The sequence below is a fragment of the Tupaia chinensis genome, unplaced genomic scaffold, assembly GCF_000334495.1.
Source record: "Tupaia chinensis unplaced genomic scaffold, TupChi_1.0 Scaffold000075_1, whole genome shotgun sequence".
NCBI classification, from domain to species: Eukaryota; Metazoa; Chordata; class Mammalia; order Scandentia; family Tupaiidae; genus Tupaia; species Tupaia belangeri.
The window spans coordinates 1,181,665-1,200,098 of NW_006159535.1; the positions used below are offsets into that span (position 1 = coordinate 1,181,665).

The 18,434-nt window shown below is 41.6% G+C and overlaps 1 protein-coding gene across 1 annotated transcript in view; it reads left to right on the forward strand.

The window, feature by feature from the left end:
- Positions 1-18,434, forward strand: part of SYNE2 (spectrin repeat containing nuclear envelope protein 2) — a 339,863-nt gene that overhangs the window by 26,480 nt on the left and 294,949 nt on the right. The window contains exons 2-7 of the mRNA XM_006142397.3: positions 6,331-6,392; positions 8,323-8,418; positions 8,794-8,871; positions 8,960-9,052; positions 13,009-13,190; positions 16,757-16,953. Coding sequence (XP_006142459.1) covers positions 6,331-6,392; positions 8,323-8,418; positions 8,794-8,871; positions 8,960-9,052; positions 13,009-13,190; positions 16,757-16,953 — 708 coding nt within the window. The remainder of the gene's footprint in view (positions 1-6,330; positions 6,393-8,322; positions 8,419-8,793; positions 8,872-8,959; positions 9,053-13,008; positions 13,191-16,756; positions 16,954-18,434) is intronic.

The window sequence follows — 18,434 nt, forward strand, 5'->3', positions numbered from 1 at the left end:
GTGCCTGTGGGGTTTGGTTCTCATTGCTGGTCGTCTCTTTTTTTTTTTTTTTTTTTTTTCCCTGTTTCTATTAGAGTTTCATCAAATTAGGACAGGGATAACTTCAGGTTTTCTTTAGAGAATCTTAGATTATTTTATTTTGTCTTTGTGTTTGGTGGTGGTTATGGTGGTGGTTATGGTAGTTTGTCTTTGTTATGGTGATGGTTCTTTTTTTTTTTAAATTTTTATTATTTGTTTATTTAAAGACAGATCTTGCTGTGTTGCGATCCTCAGTCTTCTGAATAGCTGGAGCCAAAGGTGTGCACCACCATACCCATCTCTTTCAGGCATTCTTGCCCAGTTGCCTGCATTGGCCATAAGCCCATGATCTTCCTGCCTCTCAGCCTCACGAGTAGCTGAGAGTACAGGCACATGCCCGCTTTTTAGGGTGGGCTGGGGAGGGGGCTCGTGCCTCCCATGTGACCTCGGCCTGCCAAACGCAGGGTCCAGCAGGTGCTACTGTGGCTGGCCCTTGATTATTTTAAATTCAAGTTTATGTCTCTGTTGGGACATTCCTTAGTTCAACCTCATATTAGATTAGATGCTCTAATCTAAATAATCCAGTTAAAGGCCTGCTTTTGCTGTCTGTTTTCTCAGCCTAGGAAAGTTCATGGTCCCTAGTTAGCTTTGTCTAGGATGGTGTGGAAATAAATGACCCTTCATTTTATTTGGAAGTAGCCCAAATTGCTGAGGTTTCCATAGGCACCTGGAATCAAACACTAAAGCTCTTTAGGCACCTAGTGCTCTTTTCCACTCAGCTTCGTGCTGCATTTCACCTCCTCCAGGGTTATTTAATGGTACCCACCTTCCTCTTTCTCCTCCTGTGACTCTCCTTTATCACTTGGACCTGATAATATTCCCAGTTAGTTTCTTTTTTCACACTTTATTGTTGCAAAAGGAAAATCTCAGTCCTTGAAGGAAGAAAGTCATTTAAAAAAAAATTGTCATTTACTTTGTTTTTATTTGGAATTTCTGCTTTATAGTGACGAATGGATAGATCTCGCCCCATGTTCATTGTATACATGTAATTTTTTTGAGTGCATATAACTTGATCCTGGAATCATAAAAACTTGTTCTAGTTTTCTTTTATTGAGAAATAAAATAAACCTTCAATGCATTTTTTTTCTCCCGGTGTCAATAGATGTTTAAAGTTATTATCTTTTCTTCTGATAACAATGAAAGCATATCTCAAAGGTTCCAGGAGACTTAGTAACATTCTGAATTATAGAGCAAAATTCTGATTCCTTCTAATTCTTTTGTTAAGTAAAATTTATGTAAAATAGCAATAACTCTTAAAAGCCAAATCTATCCAGTTGGCTTTGTCAGAACCCAATTTAGTTCAGCTAACAATTATTGAGCACTCTGTCAAATGTTAAGTCACTGAACTATAACTAATTTAAACTGATAATGCATACAAAATGAAATGGGTTAAAAAAGGAAAACATTTCAATGAGGCTAAGTGTGCCTTTAGTCTCTAATCAGTTAAATTCTTCCTTAACAATTGCAAACCCGCCAGCATTCTGTTTACTTAGCCAGTGGCCCTGGTTGGGTCTTTTCTTTCTCACCTAGTTTCTGTCTTAGGGATCAAGAGAGGTTTGTTTTTGTCTTTAGATGGGCAAATTCATGTATTGATCTATACTGATAGGTATGGGCCAAAAGAGGAGGGTGGGGAAAAGGCTGATGTGGAAGAGAAAGGAGTAAAATGTCCTTGAGGAGGCCTGAAGAGAAAGGAGCTAGGGTGCCCAGAAGGGATTGGCTTTAGGTATGAGGAAGACTGTCTTTAAGCTAAGGACCAGAGACAGCAGTTTGGCAGGTTGTGAGATGAGGAACAGGAAGAAAGGTCTCAGCTGGGGCTAAGGGTCTGGGAGAATACTGGATGTGAGAGGGACAAGGAGGTTGATGTTGCCATCCGGGAAGTGGGAGCGGACCATATAGCCTGACTGCTGGGCAGCGTTGGAGCCCACTGAGGGGTTCTCCTGAGACCTGCCAGCACGTTGAGGGTTTCCTCCAGCCACATTCTACAGCACACGGGGGCGAATGGAGCACGCAGTGAAGTGCTGACCAAATACATATTTGCAAAGTAGGTGAGGTGCAAGGGTGTGTCGGTAGTAATTGGTCATGAAATTGAAAATGGATAAGAATGAAAGGAAGCGAGGAGGGCCAGTGAACAGCTGGCACAGTCAGCGCTCGGAGTTTCCAGTGGGCACTGGAGGGAGTGAACTGAAAGGATGGAGGGTGATGTTCAGAGGTGGGGATACAAGAAATCAGGATTATGGGGAATTGTAGCGATGAGTATTGACAAGGTCTGGGGTCCAAGGAGACTTCAAAAAGTTTGTGGAAAATGAAATCAGTATGAATTTATTTTGGTATGAAAAATTGGAAATGCACATAGTTTTTATTTTTATTTTTTAATAATATACACTTTCTATAGAGTTTTTTTTTTTTTAAGAGAGATTTTTTTCTACAGAGTATATGTGCTTGCTGGAGACATAGAGAGAGACAGAGAGTGAAAGTGAGAAATCACCTCCCAGAGGCATTGGGCATGCTACCATCCCTTCTCATTGGGCAGACTACCATCCCTTCTCCTCCATTCTTCTCTTTTTTTTTTTTGGAGAGGTTTTCACTATAGGGCGCGTGTGCTCAACAGAAAGACAGAGAGAGACAGAGAGACAGAAAGCGAGAAATCACCCCCCGTGGGGGATGGCCACACCGCAATCCCTTCTCCTCCATTCTCCTCTCGGGATCTTGGGCACGCACACACACGCACCTGGTGTGAGTTTAAGCCACCGGGTCCGGGTGGGACTGGAACCACAGTTGGCTACATGGGAATTCAGTGACATAGCCATTACACTAACTGCTGGTCCCTCCTCCATTCTTCTCTTGAGATTTTGGGCACAAAGGCATGCCACACATGCCCAGCGTGAGTTTCAAGCTGCCAGGGCCAGCACTTAAATTGCGGTCAGCCATGTGGGAGTTCAGCGCCACAACCACTACACCACTGGTTGGCCCCTTCCATGAGATTTTTAAAGACCCCTTTTATAACAATGACAGTAAGTGATTGAGGCAGGAAAGAAGACAAGTGTGTTGAAGAAGAGGAATTCAAGAAGCTGAGTCCAGGCGATTAGAAGGTTCATCATGTGTGTCTTGAAATTCACCAAGAATTAGACAGGAGTTGTACTGCAGAGAATAACAGTGGAGAAGGAGCTCACATCTTTGAGAAAGGATGGGAGATGACTACAGTAAGGAGTTGACTGTAAGAGTGAGAGTAGTCTGATGACATGGGATTCAAAGCTAGAGTGGAGAATGGTCTGGAGGTTGCAGCGAGGAGCAAGAGTGAGTGCTGCAAAAGTCATGAGAAAACATAGCAGCTCCCTGAGAGGGCCGTAGAGGGAACATGGTCTCAGGAGAGGGCCAGCGGTCCATTGGAGTCGGAAGGCTTTGCCTAACAACCAGAGAGCAGAGAGGCTATTGGGCAAGAAGGGGATTTTGCTGGTTTTCTACCATGGATTTCATCATGAGTGCAAGGGATTCAGGAGTTAGAGAGAGGTGAGAGATCAGAAAAGTTGGGGAATGTGCAGAGGCCTGTGGGAATTAGAGTGAGCGAAATGAGAGGGACCTGAGAGTCCGATCTGTGTGTATGTGTGTGTGTGTTTGCATGGGTGTGTGCTCATGTGCACATAATGCACCTGTATCCGTGTGTGTGTATGTGTGTGCATGTGTGCATGGTGTTGACTGATGTACACAGGGATAAAGGGCATAGTGAGATGAGAACGGCAGGGGTTGGTGCAGGGAGGAGTGGGTGTCTGGGCTTATGCTCTGTCTACTGAGGAGAGAGAGTCTGGGGAAATGGAAGCTCAGTCTCTGTGTGCAGGGCTAACCCGTGACCTCAGAGTGGCGGGTGTCTCCAGAAGCTGAAAGGCGTCGAGGAGTGTGAGGCCCCTCCTGCCCTGAGGAACAAAGAAGGATATCCTCTAAGTGTTTAAGTCTTCCCCTTGACTCCTGTCCAGTTACAAAGTAGTAGCCGGCACTTCTTAAATGTTTAGTATGTGCCTAAGTCCATGCTGATCACTTTAAGTGAATCATTAAATTTTCACAGTACTCTCTAGAGGCAAGTGCATATGACTCTTAATTAAATGAGGACACAATAAAAAAAATAATAATTTTACAGGAAAAAAAACAAATCCAGGAAAAAAAATTACAGAAGAACAAAACAAAACAAAACAAAACCAAATCCATGAAAAAAAAATTAAATGAGGACACCATTCAAGGTCACACAGCTACTCACTGACAGGAACACTATTTGAACCCTGGACTCTCGGACTAATTGCAGCTCACAGTTAATTTACTAGCAGTGTATACTTTGTGATAAATTTTTGTGATAATTGTCAAGACTAAACTGCAATGACTTTATGAGCCTTCTAAAACATCTTCAGATGTTCTGGGATTGTTTGAACTACTACGTGGTTTCAGCTTAGACTGCAGGTCCTTTTTGATTAGAATTTCCTCTTGCTTTTTTTTTTTTTTTTTGGAGAGGTTTTCGCTATAGGGCGTGTGCGCTCGCCAGACAGACAGAGACAGAGAGACAGAAAGCGAGAAATCACCCCCCAGGGGGGATGGTCATGCCGCAATCCCTTCTCCTCCATTCTCCTCTCGGGATCTTGGGCACGCATGCACACGCGCCTGGCATGAGTTTTAAGCCACCGGGTCCGGGACGCAAACCACGGCCAACTACATGGGAGTCCAGCGACATAGCTATTACGCTAACTGCTGGTTCCCTCCTCTTGCTTTTCATGGTTCCTTGAACAATACTGTCAAAGCTGTGTAGGGACTTACTTCTTTGTCAGTAAAAATATTAAAAACCGGGGACCAGCAGTTAGTGTAGTGGCTATGTCGCTGGACTCCCACTTAGTTGACCGTGGTTCGAGTCCCAGATCCGGTGGCTTAAACTCACGCCGGGCACGTGTGCGTCCGTGCCCCAGATCCCGAGAGGAGAATGGAGGAGAAGGGATTGTGGTGTGTCCATCATCCCTGGGGGGTGATTTCTCGCTTTCTGTCTCTATGTCTCTCTCTGTCTGTCTGGCGAGTGCACACGCCCTATAGCAAAAACCTCTCCAAAAAAAAAATATATTAAAAACCATTGTCTATGGGGCCCGCAGATGGTGTAGTGGTTACATTGCTGGACTCCCACATGGCTGACTGCAGTTTGAATCCCGGACTTGGTGATTTGAAACTCAGCCCAGGGATGTGTGCGTGCGTGCCCAAAATCCCAAGAGGAGAATGAAGGAGAAGGGATTGCGGAGTGGCCATCCCCCCTAGGGCGTGATTCCTTGCTTTCTGTCTCTCCAGCGAGTATGTGCGCCCTATAGCAAAAATCTCAAAAACAAACAAAAAACCCCAAAACCATTGTTTCTGGTCAGTTAGAATGTAGCTTTTAAAAAAAAATCTCTCCTTGGGGCCGGCAGGTGGCATGGTGTTTAAAGATGCTGGACTCCCACATGGCTGACTGCGGTTCAAGTCCTAGATCTGGCGGCTTGCTTTCTCACTTTCCCTCTCTCTCTTTCTCACTCTGTCCCTCTCTGGTGAAAATTAAATGAATTAATTAATTAAAATAAAATAATTCTTAAGAACAATCTCATCTCGATGCACTGTTTTTTTTTTTTTTTTTGGAGAGAACTTTTCATCTTTAGACGCCAGACAGACAGAGAGAGACATAGAGACAGAAAGCGAGAAATCACCCCCCAGGGAGAAATCACCCCCCAGGGATGATGGTCACGCCGCAATCCCTTCTCCTCCATTCTCCTCTCGGGATCTTGGGCATGCACGCACACATGCCCGGCGTGAGTTTTAAGCCACTGGGTCCGGGACACGAACCGCGGTCGACTACGTGGGTGTCCAGTGACATAGCCATTACGCTAACTGCTAGTTCCCTCGATGCACTATTTTTAAAACATCATTTGTTTTTTTAAAAAATTATCCCATTTAATTTTTAAAAATTTATTATTATTTTTTTAAATTTGACCAGAGAGAGGGAAAGTGAGAAAGCAAGCCACCAGCTCTGGGACTCGAACTACAGTCTGCCATGTGGGAGTTCCATGCCTTAATCACCACACCATATGCTGGTCCTTCTAAAATACAATTTGTAGGAACATTGGAAATTTAGACCAAGTTCTAAAAAGCTTGTAAGCTTGTGAAACACATGTATGTGCCCAGAATAACAGACCTTTGAAGCTTTGATTTATACAAGTATTTCTGAGGCCTTTGTTTTGTAACTACTGTTGTCCTTTCTGATAGCTGAACAGGAAGACACGCAGAAGAAAACTTTCACCTGCTGGATAAATACACAGTTGGCAAAGGTGAGGAACGTAAGAGCAACTTAAGTTACAGTAATATCCGTAACCCTCCTCCTACTCCCTCAGTTTTGACCATAAAGAGACACTTAAAAAACGGTACCGGTGGCATGTGAGAAGTTATAGACCGTCTTCTCTTGAAAGAATGTGGGGAAAGTTATCTTGCTCTTGTTTTGGTGTATTTGTCATTCATTCTCAACACACTCAAAGGATGCTTTTGCTGAAGACTGTTCTATAAAAGTATTTGTAGAGGTAATATCTCTTTTGTCAAATAAAACAATAGTAATAATGATTTATATATACAAGGGGGCATTAAAAAGTTCATGAGAAAACAATTAAAATATGAGTTTATTTTTGGTACAAACACTGCTCAAAATTTATACATAATTATTTTCATAATATGCATTCTTCATGAACTTTTAAAGATCTCTCATAGTGTTATATATTAGACTGTGTCCAGAACTCTTTATAATGATTATGACTACTCAGTACACTTAAAGGACTTCACAACATTCCCACGAGGCAGATAGTATCATTTCTTTGTAAAGACCAAATAAACTCAGGTGCAGAGAAGTTACGTGACTTTTACTGGCTACGTAGCTTGTAAGTGGTAGTGCTGGAGTACAAAGTCAGGGAGTCTGGACCCAGAGGCCTTGGTCATAATCATTGTACCATCCTACCTCTCGTTTTTTCCAAGTGCCTAGGGTAACCCAGGTACAGTGCTTCTTGTAGGCTGTTCACACTGTTACCTGTCTGCTCATCCTAACACAGTGCTTGCAATTCTAAAAAAGGGTAAATATAGGGCCAGCTGGTGGTATGGTGGTTAAGGTGCTGGATTCCCACATGATGGACCACAGTTTGAGTCCTGGACTTTGTGGCTTGAAAAATCACACCCAGCACGTGCGTGTCTCCAGAATCTCAAGAGGTGAATGAAGGAGAAGGGACTGTGGTGTGTCTGTACACCCTGGGGGGGTGGTGATGGTGATTTCTCACTTTCCCTTTCTCTGTCTCTTTCCAGCGAGTGCACATACACACACCCTAGGGCAAAAACAAGAACAAAAGCTAAAAAACAAAACAAAACAAAACAAAACAACCCAAAAAGGTAAATATATAAGCAGAAATATATATTGTCCCAGAAATATAAATATGGTCTCCAAGTGAATCATAATGCAGTCTCCAAATGGGTCATTATTGGCTGATTCTGAATGTCTCTAATGCTATTAATATTTCTGCATACAGGCTTTCACTTTCTTAAAAGGAATTATTTACTTCGGGGCCAGCAGGTAGCATAGTGGTTAAGGTGTTGGACTCTCACATGGCCTACCACCGTTTGAGTCCTGGACCCAGGCTTGAAAGTCAAGCTGGGTGCATGTGCGTGCATGCCCAAAATCCCGAGAGGAGAATGGAGAAGAGATTGTCGTGTGGCCATGCCCCCTGGGAGGTGACTTCTTACTTTACTGTCTCTCCAGCAAGCACATGCGCCCTGTAGCAATAATCTCTTTCAAAAAAAGAGAATTATTCATTTTATTTATTATTATTATCAATTTTAAACTTGTTATAGTCATCAAAGAGAGACAGGGGCGGCAGGGTGGGGTGGGGTGGGTAGTGAGAAAGTAAGCCACCAGGTCCAGGACTCGAACTATGTTCAGCCATGTGGGGGAGTCCAGTGTCTTAACCACCATGCTGCCTACTGGCCCCTCTACACAGGTTTTAAGCTCTCAGTGAAAGCCCCACACAGAAAGTGTTGTGTTATTGGAAAATTGAAATGAGGTATGTTCTCTTATGTCTTGATATGGAACTTTGTGTATTCTATTAAGAAAAAAATTAGTACTGATTCTTAGTTTTTTCAGAGAAACCAAGTACATTTATGAGAATCTTAAAAACATTGTTTTTAGACCAAAGTTTGAATGATTATTTTCCTTGTGACCTTTTGCAGCACACTCCTCCCTCAGTTATATCAGACCTATTCACAGACATTAAAAAGGGGCATGTCCTCCTGGACCTGTTGGAAGTACTCTCAGGACAACAGTTGGTAAGATTTTTAAATGATATCAAGAGGGACCAGTGGGTGGCATGGTAGTTGAGATGCTGGATGCTTGTGTGGCCAACTACGATTTGAGTCCTGGGCCTGGTAGCTTGAAAATCATGTTGAGTGCCTGTGTATGCATGCCCACAATCTTAGGAAGAGGATGGAGGACAAAGGATTGTGGTGTGGCCATTCTCCATGGGGGGTGGTGGTGAAGGATTTCTCACTTTCCTTCTCACCTTCTCTCACTGTCTCTCTGTCTCTCTTCAGTGAGTGCACATGCCCTATGGCAAAAGACTAAAAAAAAGATACCAAGTTTTTGTTGATTTGAAAAGAATATATTTCATATTTCTGATTAATATATGTGCTTGAATTTCATAGCCTCGAGATAAAGGATCTAATACATTCCAGTGTAGAAGCAATATAGAACATGCCTTGACATTCCTTAAAAACCAGTCAGTGAGTATACATTTCATTTGAAAATTCATAGAAGAAATTTCTGCTGTGGAATAATTTCTCCTTTTAACCTGCATTTCTTCTTTTCTAGATCAAGCTAATAAATATTCATGTTACTGATATTGTAGATGGAAACCCATCCATTATTCTTGGCCTGATTTGGACAATTATACTGCACTTTCATGTAAGTAGTTTGATGATATGAAAATTATTTCTACTCTAATTACCGCAGTATGAAATAAATGTAATGCAGTAAGTGGGCCTCGATGCTGAATCAGTCTTGAGCTTCTGTAGAGAGGACTCCTGAAAATCTTGAGCAGGTAGAAAATATATAGCAGATCTTTTGCCTTTTTTTTTTTTAAATTGTTTTGTCTTAATAGTTTAAGTAAACTTGTGGTTAAATATAACACACAGAGGGAAGAATGCACATATATTCATTCTAATATATGTGTTTTTTGTTTTTGTTTGTTTATTTTTTGGGATTTTTGCTCTCTATAGCATGTGCACTTGCCAGAGAGATAGAGTGAGGCAGAGGGAGAAATCACTCCCCAGAGAGGATAGTCATACTTCAGTACCTTCTCTAATCTCCTCTTGGGATTTTGGGATGCACACATGTGTGCCTAGCATGAATTTTAAGCAGCTGGGCCCTGGACTTGAACCCTGATTGACTATATGGGAGTCCAGCGACGTAACCATTGTGCCATCTGCTGGTCCCATTCTGACATATTTTTAATTTTATTTGCCGGAAGGTCTGTGTGCTTGCCAGACTGAGATAGAGTGAGAAAGAGAAAGAAAGAGAAAGAGGGAAAGTATTGCCTATGGAAAATCGTTACACTGCAGTCTCTTTGCCTCCATTTCTCCCTCTTTTCAGCATCTTGGATACGCATGCACAGGTGCCTGGTGTGCTTTTTCCAGCTGCTGGGTCTGGGGCTCAAACCGCACTTTAGGCCACGTGGCTTCCAACTGACTTAACAGTCATGCTGGGGGCTGGCCCCCTTTCTGATGAATCTTTTATAAATTAAGCACACCTATTTATATATAGTCAACCCCCCAAAGTAAAAATACAGAACTTTGCCATGTTTCGTAGTACTCCCTGTCCTTGTCCTAGTTACTGCTCTCCTTTTAATCTGCATCAGCTATCATTTAGCATCTTTAACTTCATATAAGTAGAATTATTTTCTTATATATGAGGGACTTCAAAAGGTCGTGGAAAGTGAAATTAAGTGCAGGTTTATTTTGGTGCAACAGTCTTGAAATCCATGCATAGTTTTTTCATAATATGCATTTTCCACAATCTTTTGAAATCCCCTTTGTATACTATGTACACTTTTGCATGGTTTATTAATTTAACATCCCATCTGTGAGTGTCATCCTGCTGTAGCATACATCTGTAGGTCTGTCTTTTTCACTACTGTGTATAAATATACCACAGCATGGGGCCAGCAGGTGGCATGGTAGTCAAGGCACTGGATTACCACATGGCTGACCGTGGTTCAAGTCTTGAACATGGCAACTTGAAAGCCATGCAGGCTGTGTGCCCAAAACCCCAGGAGGAGAATGGAGGTGGAGGGATTGTGGTGTGGCCATCCCCCCTTGGAGGGGTGCTTTCTGACTTTCCCTTTTTGCCTCTCTCTAGTGAGCATAGGTACCCTATGGCAAAAACCTAAAAAAAAAAAAAAAAAAAAGAATATATTGTGTATATATCTAGGAGTGGAATGCTGGTCTGAGAATATATGATCTTCAACTTTAGTAGTGTCTGAGTCCATCTGATGTTCCTATAACAGAATATTACAGACTGGGTAATTTATGATAAATAAAAATTTATTGGTTGATGTTTCTGGAGACTGAAAAGACCAAGGTTGAGAGGATAATACCTGGCAAGTGCCTTCTTGCTATGTCATTGCATGGTGGAAGGGCAAAGGGAAGATGAGAGAGAGAGAGAGAGAGAGAGAGAGGAGGGGGGCTGAACTCATCCTGTTACAACAAACCCATTTGCACAATAATGATGTTAATTCATTTATAAAGGCAGAGCCCCCATGACCCAACACCTCTTAAAGATGTCCAGCTTGTTCTTCAGGATTATCTTGGCTATTTTTTATTCTTCGCATTTCCATATCCATTTTATAAGCAGCTTGTCAATGTCCACATGCGTATTTGCATGCACATGTGCACACACACGTAGTCTGTTGATATTTTGATTAGGATTGCATTGAATGTGTTTAACATTTTTGCAAAAAATTGACATCTTTAAAATACTGCAATCTATGAAAGTAGTCTTTTTTTTTTTTAAGAGAGATTTTTGCTATAAGGCACGTGCACTTGGTAGAGTGAGACAGAAAGCGAGAAATCACCTCTCAGGGGGATAGCCATATTGCAGTCCCTTCCCTTTTTGGGATTTTGGGCATGCATGCACACACACCGGGTGTGAGTTTTAAGCCACTGGGTCCAGAACTTGGACCACAGTTGACTATGTGGGAGTCCAGTGATATAACCATTATGCCATCTGCTGGTCTTGAAAGTCGTATTTTCATTATTGCTCTCTTTAGAATATTTAAATATTTCCATTATGATCTCTCACTTGACCCATGTTTTATAGAGAAGTCTATTTTTTCTTTTTTTTGGAGAGATTTTTGCTATAGGGCGCGTGTACTTGCCAGAAAGAGAGAGAGAGACAGAGAGACAGAAAGCGAGAAATCACCCCCCAGGGGGGATGGCCACACCGCAATCCCTTCTCCTCCATTCTCTCGGGATCTTGGGCATGCATGCACACGCACTTGGCGTGAGTTTAAGCCACTGGGTCCGGGACTCAAACCATGGTCAGCTACATGGAAGTGCAGCAACAATAGCCATTACGTTAACTGCTGGTCCTGAGAAGTCTATTATTTTTAATAGACTTAATTTTTAGATAGATGGAGATTTTTGTCTATTTTGCTACTGGCTAAAATTTCAGTGCAGAGACATAATCTGAATGATTTTAATTCTTCAAAATTCCTGAGGCTCACTATGGCTCAACACAGGATGGTCAATTTTATTAGAAGTTCTATGTACTTGAGAAGAATATTGGTTCTGCCAGAATTTAGTTACAGCATCTAAATAGGTCATTGCCAATCAGATCAATTTGTTAATAGTGTTGGTCACATTAATTATTATTGGTTGTCAGGTTATTCTGTCAATTATTGAGAAAAATATATTAAATTCTTATATGTTTGTGGATTTATCCTTAAAGTTTTATGTAAATATTATTGTACTGTCCCCTCCCAAATTTGAACCAATTTGTACATTTACTTGCAGTATAAAGATACCACTTTCTCAAACTTCACTACAATCGGATATTGTCTTTAAACATTTTCAGCCTTCATTATATAGAAAATATTATCCTTTCACTATATACATTTAGATTTCTTGAATTACTAATCAAGTTGTTTTACATATGATTAATGGCAATTTTATTTTCTTTCTTGGGACTTTGTCTCTCCAAGTACTTTTTTTCTGTATGTACATTTCCTCTTTATTTTTTACATTTTTGCTGTAGGGCTCATGCACTTGTTGGAGATGCAGAGAGAGAGAAAAATGAGAAATCGCCCTCTGGGGGGATGGTCATGTCACAATCTCCTCTAGTCCATTCTCCTCTAGGGATTTTGGACATGCAGGTGCATGTGCCCAGCGTAAGTTTCAAGCTGTCAGATCTGGGACTTGAACCATGGTCAGCCATATGGGAGTCCAGTGCCTCAACCACTATAGCACCTGCTGGGTCCTGCACATTTGTTCTTAATGTTTTTTAATCAAAGATGCTTTTCAATTCATACAGTCTGTAAAGATGCTGTAGACTAGGAGCTCAGCTTAGTTTGACTTGTGTTGGGCTCCCGGAGAGTGCTTTGGAAGCACTTCCAGAGGGTGAATGGAAGCTTGCCCTCAGTGTGGGCTGCGATGCCGGAGTGAAGGTAAGGAATGACCTAAGTTTAGACTAAGAGAACATCAAAGTGCAGGCCCTGATAGCAAATGCTGTTCTTCAAGGATTTGTCTGGTGGTTATGTCATTAGGAGTAAATGTCACTTTCTAAGGTCTCATTTTGGCTGAAGATTTTGACTTAATGCTGGTAACGTTTGATTCTGTATATGTTAATTAACATGCTTTCCTTAGATTGAGGAGCTTGCCCGGGATCTTTCTTGCAATTACAATCAATCTTCCCAGGATGATGTGAGTGTGGCTGACTCATCTCCTACCTCAAGTCCTCCAGCTAAGAAATGCTCCAAAGCCCAAGCAAGATGGCAGATGTCTGCAAAGAAGGCCCTCCTCTTGTGGGCTCAGGAACAATGTGCCACGTGAGTAGTCTGCCATGACCAGAAACACAGGGCTCTTGTATGGGAGCATGACCTCACTGATCTCGAGGTCTGAGAAGTCAGGCTGACAGTGCTACACCTGCCCAATGCCTCCCTCTCTCAAAAGAAATCCTCATTGTCCCATTCCTCTCATAGCGAACGTTCCAAATGTGGGGGTTTGTGAGCTCAGCCACCTTTGGTTTTGAAGGCCAGAAGGTGGTATCATCTGAGTAAACCAAGTCACCCCCAATCACTGTGTTTAGGTGGCCTTTTATTGTGTGGAAATCAAATGATCTGTATTTCTTTTTCTTTTTCTTTTTCTCTTTTCTTTTCTTTTCTTTCTTTTTTTTTTTTTTTAATTGCCAGAGGACATGTCTTCTTGCCAGAGAGAGGGAAGAAAAAGAAAAAGCACCCTCAATGGGGTGTGGTCATGCCGCAATTGTTTTTTCTTTATTTCTCCTTCTTGATAGAATTTTAGGCATATGGGCACAGGCATTTTGCCCACATGCCTAGAATAGCACTTGGCTATTTTTCAAGCCATGTGTTTTTCAATTTTTAAAAAATTGATAAGTTTATAATTAAAAATTTATAAAATTGAAATGTAAGCTAGAGTTAATTTATTATTAAAGAATTTCTTTATAAAATTAGTGTAGCCAAGTGTGTAATTCAGTCACATACAGTGATGCCCTAGGCCTTCACATTCACTCACCAGTCACTCACTGACTCACCCAGAACAACCTTCAGTCCTGTAAGCTCTATCTGTGGGGAGAGCACTGTACAGGTGTACCATGTTTTTTATCTTTTATAACCACCTTTTTGCTGTAGCTTTTCTTTTTCTTTTTTTTTTTAAGAATTATTTTCTTTGTAATTATTGTTATTATATTTTATTTTTTAATTTGACCAGAGTGAGACACACATACAGAGAGAGAGAGAGATAGTGAGAATGCAAGTTTCTAGGTCAAGGACTTGAACTGTGGTCAGCCAGGTGGGAGTCCAATGCCTTTAACCACCACGCCCCTTGCTGTAATTTTTCTATGTTTAGTTATGCTTAGATACACAAATACTTACCTAGGCATTATAGTTGCCTATAGTATTGAGTATGGTAACATGCTGTACAGGTCTGTAGCCTAGGAGCAATAGGCTGCACCATATAACTTTGGTGTGCAGTGGGTTATACTATGTAGTCTTGTTTAGATACACTCTATGGCATTTGTATGATAAAATTGCCTAACCACGCAGTTCTCAGAACATATCCCCATCATCAAGTGACATATGAATGTATTTTCATATTTGTAAAACAGATAAATCAGGCCTTATTCCCACTTCTAAATGAGTCCAGATCCTGCCTGTCATTCTGGAGCCCCACTTGCCAGTCCCTAAGTCCTGGCTGCAACTTCTTACTAGTACTGGCTTCACCTCATTACTGTAGGACTGACCTCACAGTGTGGCGGTCTGTTGAGTTCAGGCCTGCCAGGCGGTGCTGAGCCAGTTCTGCCCTGGGTGTTCTCCAGGTGGTCTGGGTCTGCCCTCAGCCCAGCCCTGCCCTGTTAGCCATCAGCTGAGAGTACAGTGTGCAGCCCCAGTTCTTTCTGACTGGAGACTCTGCACCCCTAGTTTCTTTATACTCCATTTTGTCCAATCACAAAACATGGGCAGGAGTAATATGTCAAAGTTGTTGTTTATTATAAGAATTAATTTTGGGGGCCAACAGGTGGCATGGTGGTTAAGGTGACTGGACTCCCACATGGTTGACTGTGGTTTAAGTCACGGACCTGGCAACTTGCTTTCTCACTTTCCTTCTCTCTATTTCTCTCTGGTCAACTTTAATAAAATAAAAAAAATAATGATAATGAATAAAATATTTAAAAAAATTAATTTTTTAAAGCATTTAGAACAGTGGGAACCAGCAGTTAGCATAATGGCTATGTCGCTGGACTCCCATATAGTCAACTGCGGTTCGCGTCCCGTCCCGGACCCGGTGGCTTAAAACTCACGCCGGGCGTGAGTTTCAGGCTACCAGGCCTGGGACTCCAACTGCAATTGGCCATGTGGGAATCCAGCACCTTAACCACTATGCCACTGTTCTTTTGTAACTGACGTTTCTTTCAGCATGTTGTCTTTTAAGGTTCATGTTGTCTTTTAAGGTTCATGTTGTAGCATGTGTTAGAATTTCTTTCCTTTTGTCTTACTGAACTGCAATGCTGGAACCCATATGCCACGTGTTTGGGTCCCTCCCTGGATTGACTTGAAAACACAGCAGATGTGTGTGCATGCAGAAAATCCTGGCTAGCTGGAGGGCTGGGGAAAGGGGTATTGTGATGTGACAAACCCTGTTAAGGGCAATTCTTTTTCTCTTATACGTTTGCATGCACACACTTTTCTTTTTGGTGAGACTTTTGCAATAGGGCGCATGTGCTTGCAGGAGAGACAGAAAGTGAGAAATCACTCCCCAGTGGGGATTGCCACACTGCAGTCCCTTCTCCTCCATTCTCCTTTCTGGATTTTGGGCACACGTGCATATGCACCTGGCGTGAGTTTTAAACTGCTGGGTCTGGGACTCAAACCTACATGGGAGTCCAGTGATGTAACCATTATACCATCTGCTGGTCCTGTGTACACACTTTTAAACATGAATTAAGTGAATTAAAACCCCCCAAAATTTCCTTTTTTTAAAAGTTTATTTTTTTCTTTTCTTCTTAAAAAAATATTTTTGAGAGAGAGAGAGAGAGAGAGAGAGAGAGAGAGAGAGAGAAACAAGCAACCCTTGACAGGGTCTCATTTTGTAATCCCCACTCCCAACCTTTCTAGGAGAGAAACAGAAACAGAGAGAGGGAAAGTGACAAATCACTCATCCAGGAGGAATGGCCATGTTGTAATCCCTTCTTCTCCATTCTCCTCTTGGATTTTGGCCGTGCACACACATGTGCCCAGTGTTTTTCAAGCTGTCGAGTATGGGGCTTGAACCCCAGTTGACCATATGAGAGTCCAACACCTAAACCACCACACCATCTGCTGGCCCCTTATTATGATGGGTTTTAAGGAAATGAGTGGCAAAGTCTGTCTATCCAGTGAGTGACCTACTGTTGGTTTGGTATAATAACTTAACTTGTTTTAATGAAGAAGAAAATCGTTTCCTTTAGTGAAGGACCTTAACTGTATTGCACAGGTCTAAAGTCAGACTGGGGCTAGCAGATTGCTCAATGAGGAGTATCAAACTTGAGTCATTATCATTATCACCTGGAAGGCTTTTAAAAACACAGATTGTAGGCCCAGCTCCAGAGTTTGCCGTACTAGTTACAGGGCTGGGCCTGAGAGTTGGCACTGCAAACCCCGCAGTCCAGGTGATTCTGTTGCTGCTGGTCTAGGGACCACTTGAACATCAGTGCTTGTGGTGTTCTGAGCTTCATCAGACTTGGCAGTTTACTTTGATCAAAGAAATAAAATAAAACTTTTGAATAATTTATATCATTTATTTGATTCACCACATCTTGTTGTATCAACTATTAGAGAAGTGTTTTGATAACGTTATTTTTAATAGTGCTTACCATGTTTTTGTCCTTTCGTGGTAGGTCTGAGTCTGTCAGTGTGACAGATTTTAAGTCAAGCTGGAGAAATGGGATGGCTTTTTTGGCTGTCATTCATGCCCTGCGACCAGACCTAATCGATATGAAGAGTGTAGCGCAGAGATCCAACAAAGACAATCTCAAAGAGGCCTTCCAAATTGCAGAACGAGAATTAAAAATTCCCAAATTGCTGGAACCAGAAGGTAAAGAGCTTCTTTCTTTTAAAATGATTTTTATTTTAAGATTCAGCATAAAGTTATTTGAAAATAGTGTCTACATAGAAGTAAAGATAACAGCATTATGTTTTAGTTCTGGAGAGTTTAATTTCTTTATTAAATTTCATGAAAATGAGAATTCCTACCAATTAGTTGACTTGGATAATTGCAGGGTTGGGAGGCAGTGAAACCACAACTGAAAGCAAACAGTGCTATTACTGGGAATAATTTGAGCCTTTGTCTTAATTTCCTTCTACTGTGTTCTATATTATGTTGTCCTTGATTCTATCATAGTCATGTGTCACATAACATTGGGCTACGTCCTAAGAAATGTGTCGTTAGGCTACCTCATCACTGTGTGAACATCGTCGATCGTCGCGTGTACTTCCGCACACCTGGGTGGTACGGCCTGCCACATACCTAGGCTATTTGATATAGCCTATGTGCTTCTTATGGGACCACTGTTGGAAATGTGGTCTGTCTTTGACCAAAACGTTGTTGTACCTAGTGTGACCGTATTCTTTTCTAAATCTCCTCTGTAAAATGTTTCTTTGATCTTGAATTAAAGTTATTTCTGTATCTTCCCTTAATTACTCCCTCCTCCTAGTTAAAGTTGAACCTCTGTGAGAAGAGAGACTTTGCTTTTCCCATTTCTCTTTGAATGGTTGGCCAAGCTTTGCCCACTGATTCTGCTTAATCTATTCTACTGGATTGTTAAGAGTAATGAAATCCTAAGTACTGATTATATGAACAGCCGTCATCATCAAATTATACTTTTTTTCTTTTTTTTGAGAGGTTTTTGCTATAGGGCATGTGCGCTTGCCAGAAAGACAGAGACAGACAGATAGAAAGCGAGAAATCACCCCCCAGGGAGGATGACCACACTGCAATTCCTTCTCCATTCTCCTCTTGGGGTCTTGGGCATGCATGCACATGTGCCCTGTGTGAGTTTAAGCCATTGAGTTCGGGACTCAAACCGCAGTTGACTTCATAAGAGTCCAGTGACATAGCCATTATGCCAATTGCTTGTCCCCAAATTATATATTTTTTAAAGGATTATTTTATTTAACTTTATTTATTTTATTTTGACCAGAGAGAGACAGAGTGAGAGAAACAGAGAGAGAGGGGAAAGTGAGAAAGCAAGTTGCCAGGTTGGAGAATAGAACCATGGTCAGCCATGTGGGAATCCTGCACCCTTAAGCTCCACGCCACTTACTGGCCCCCAAATTATAATTTAACTTCATAAAATTTAAATAAAAATAATCCTTTCTGAGAAATATATGGGGTTGAGGACCAGCAGGTGGTACAGTGATTAAGGTGCTAGACTCCCATGTGACTGACTGTGGTTCAAGTCCTGGACCTGGTGGTTTGTTTTCTTACTTTTTCCTCTTTCTTTCATCTCTCTCTGGTGAGTGCACATGCCCTATAGCAAATTAAAAAGAAAATAGGAAGTAAAATTAAATAAATAA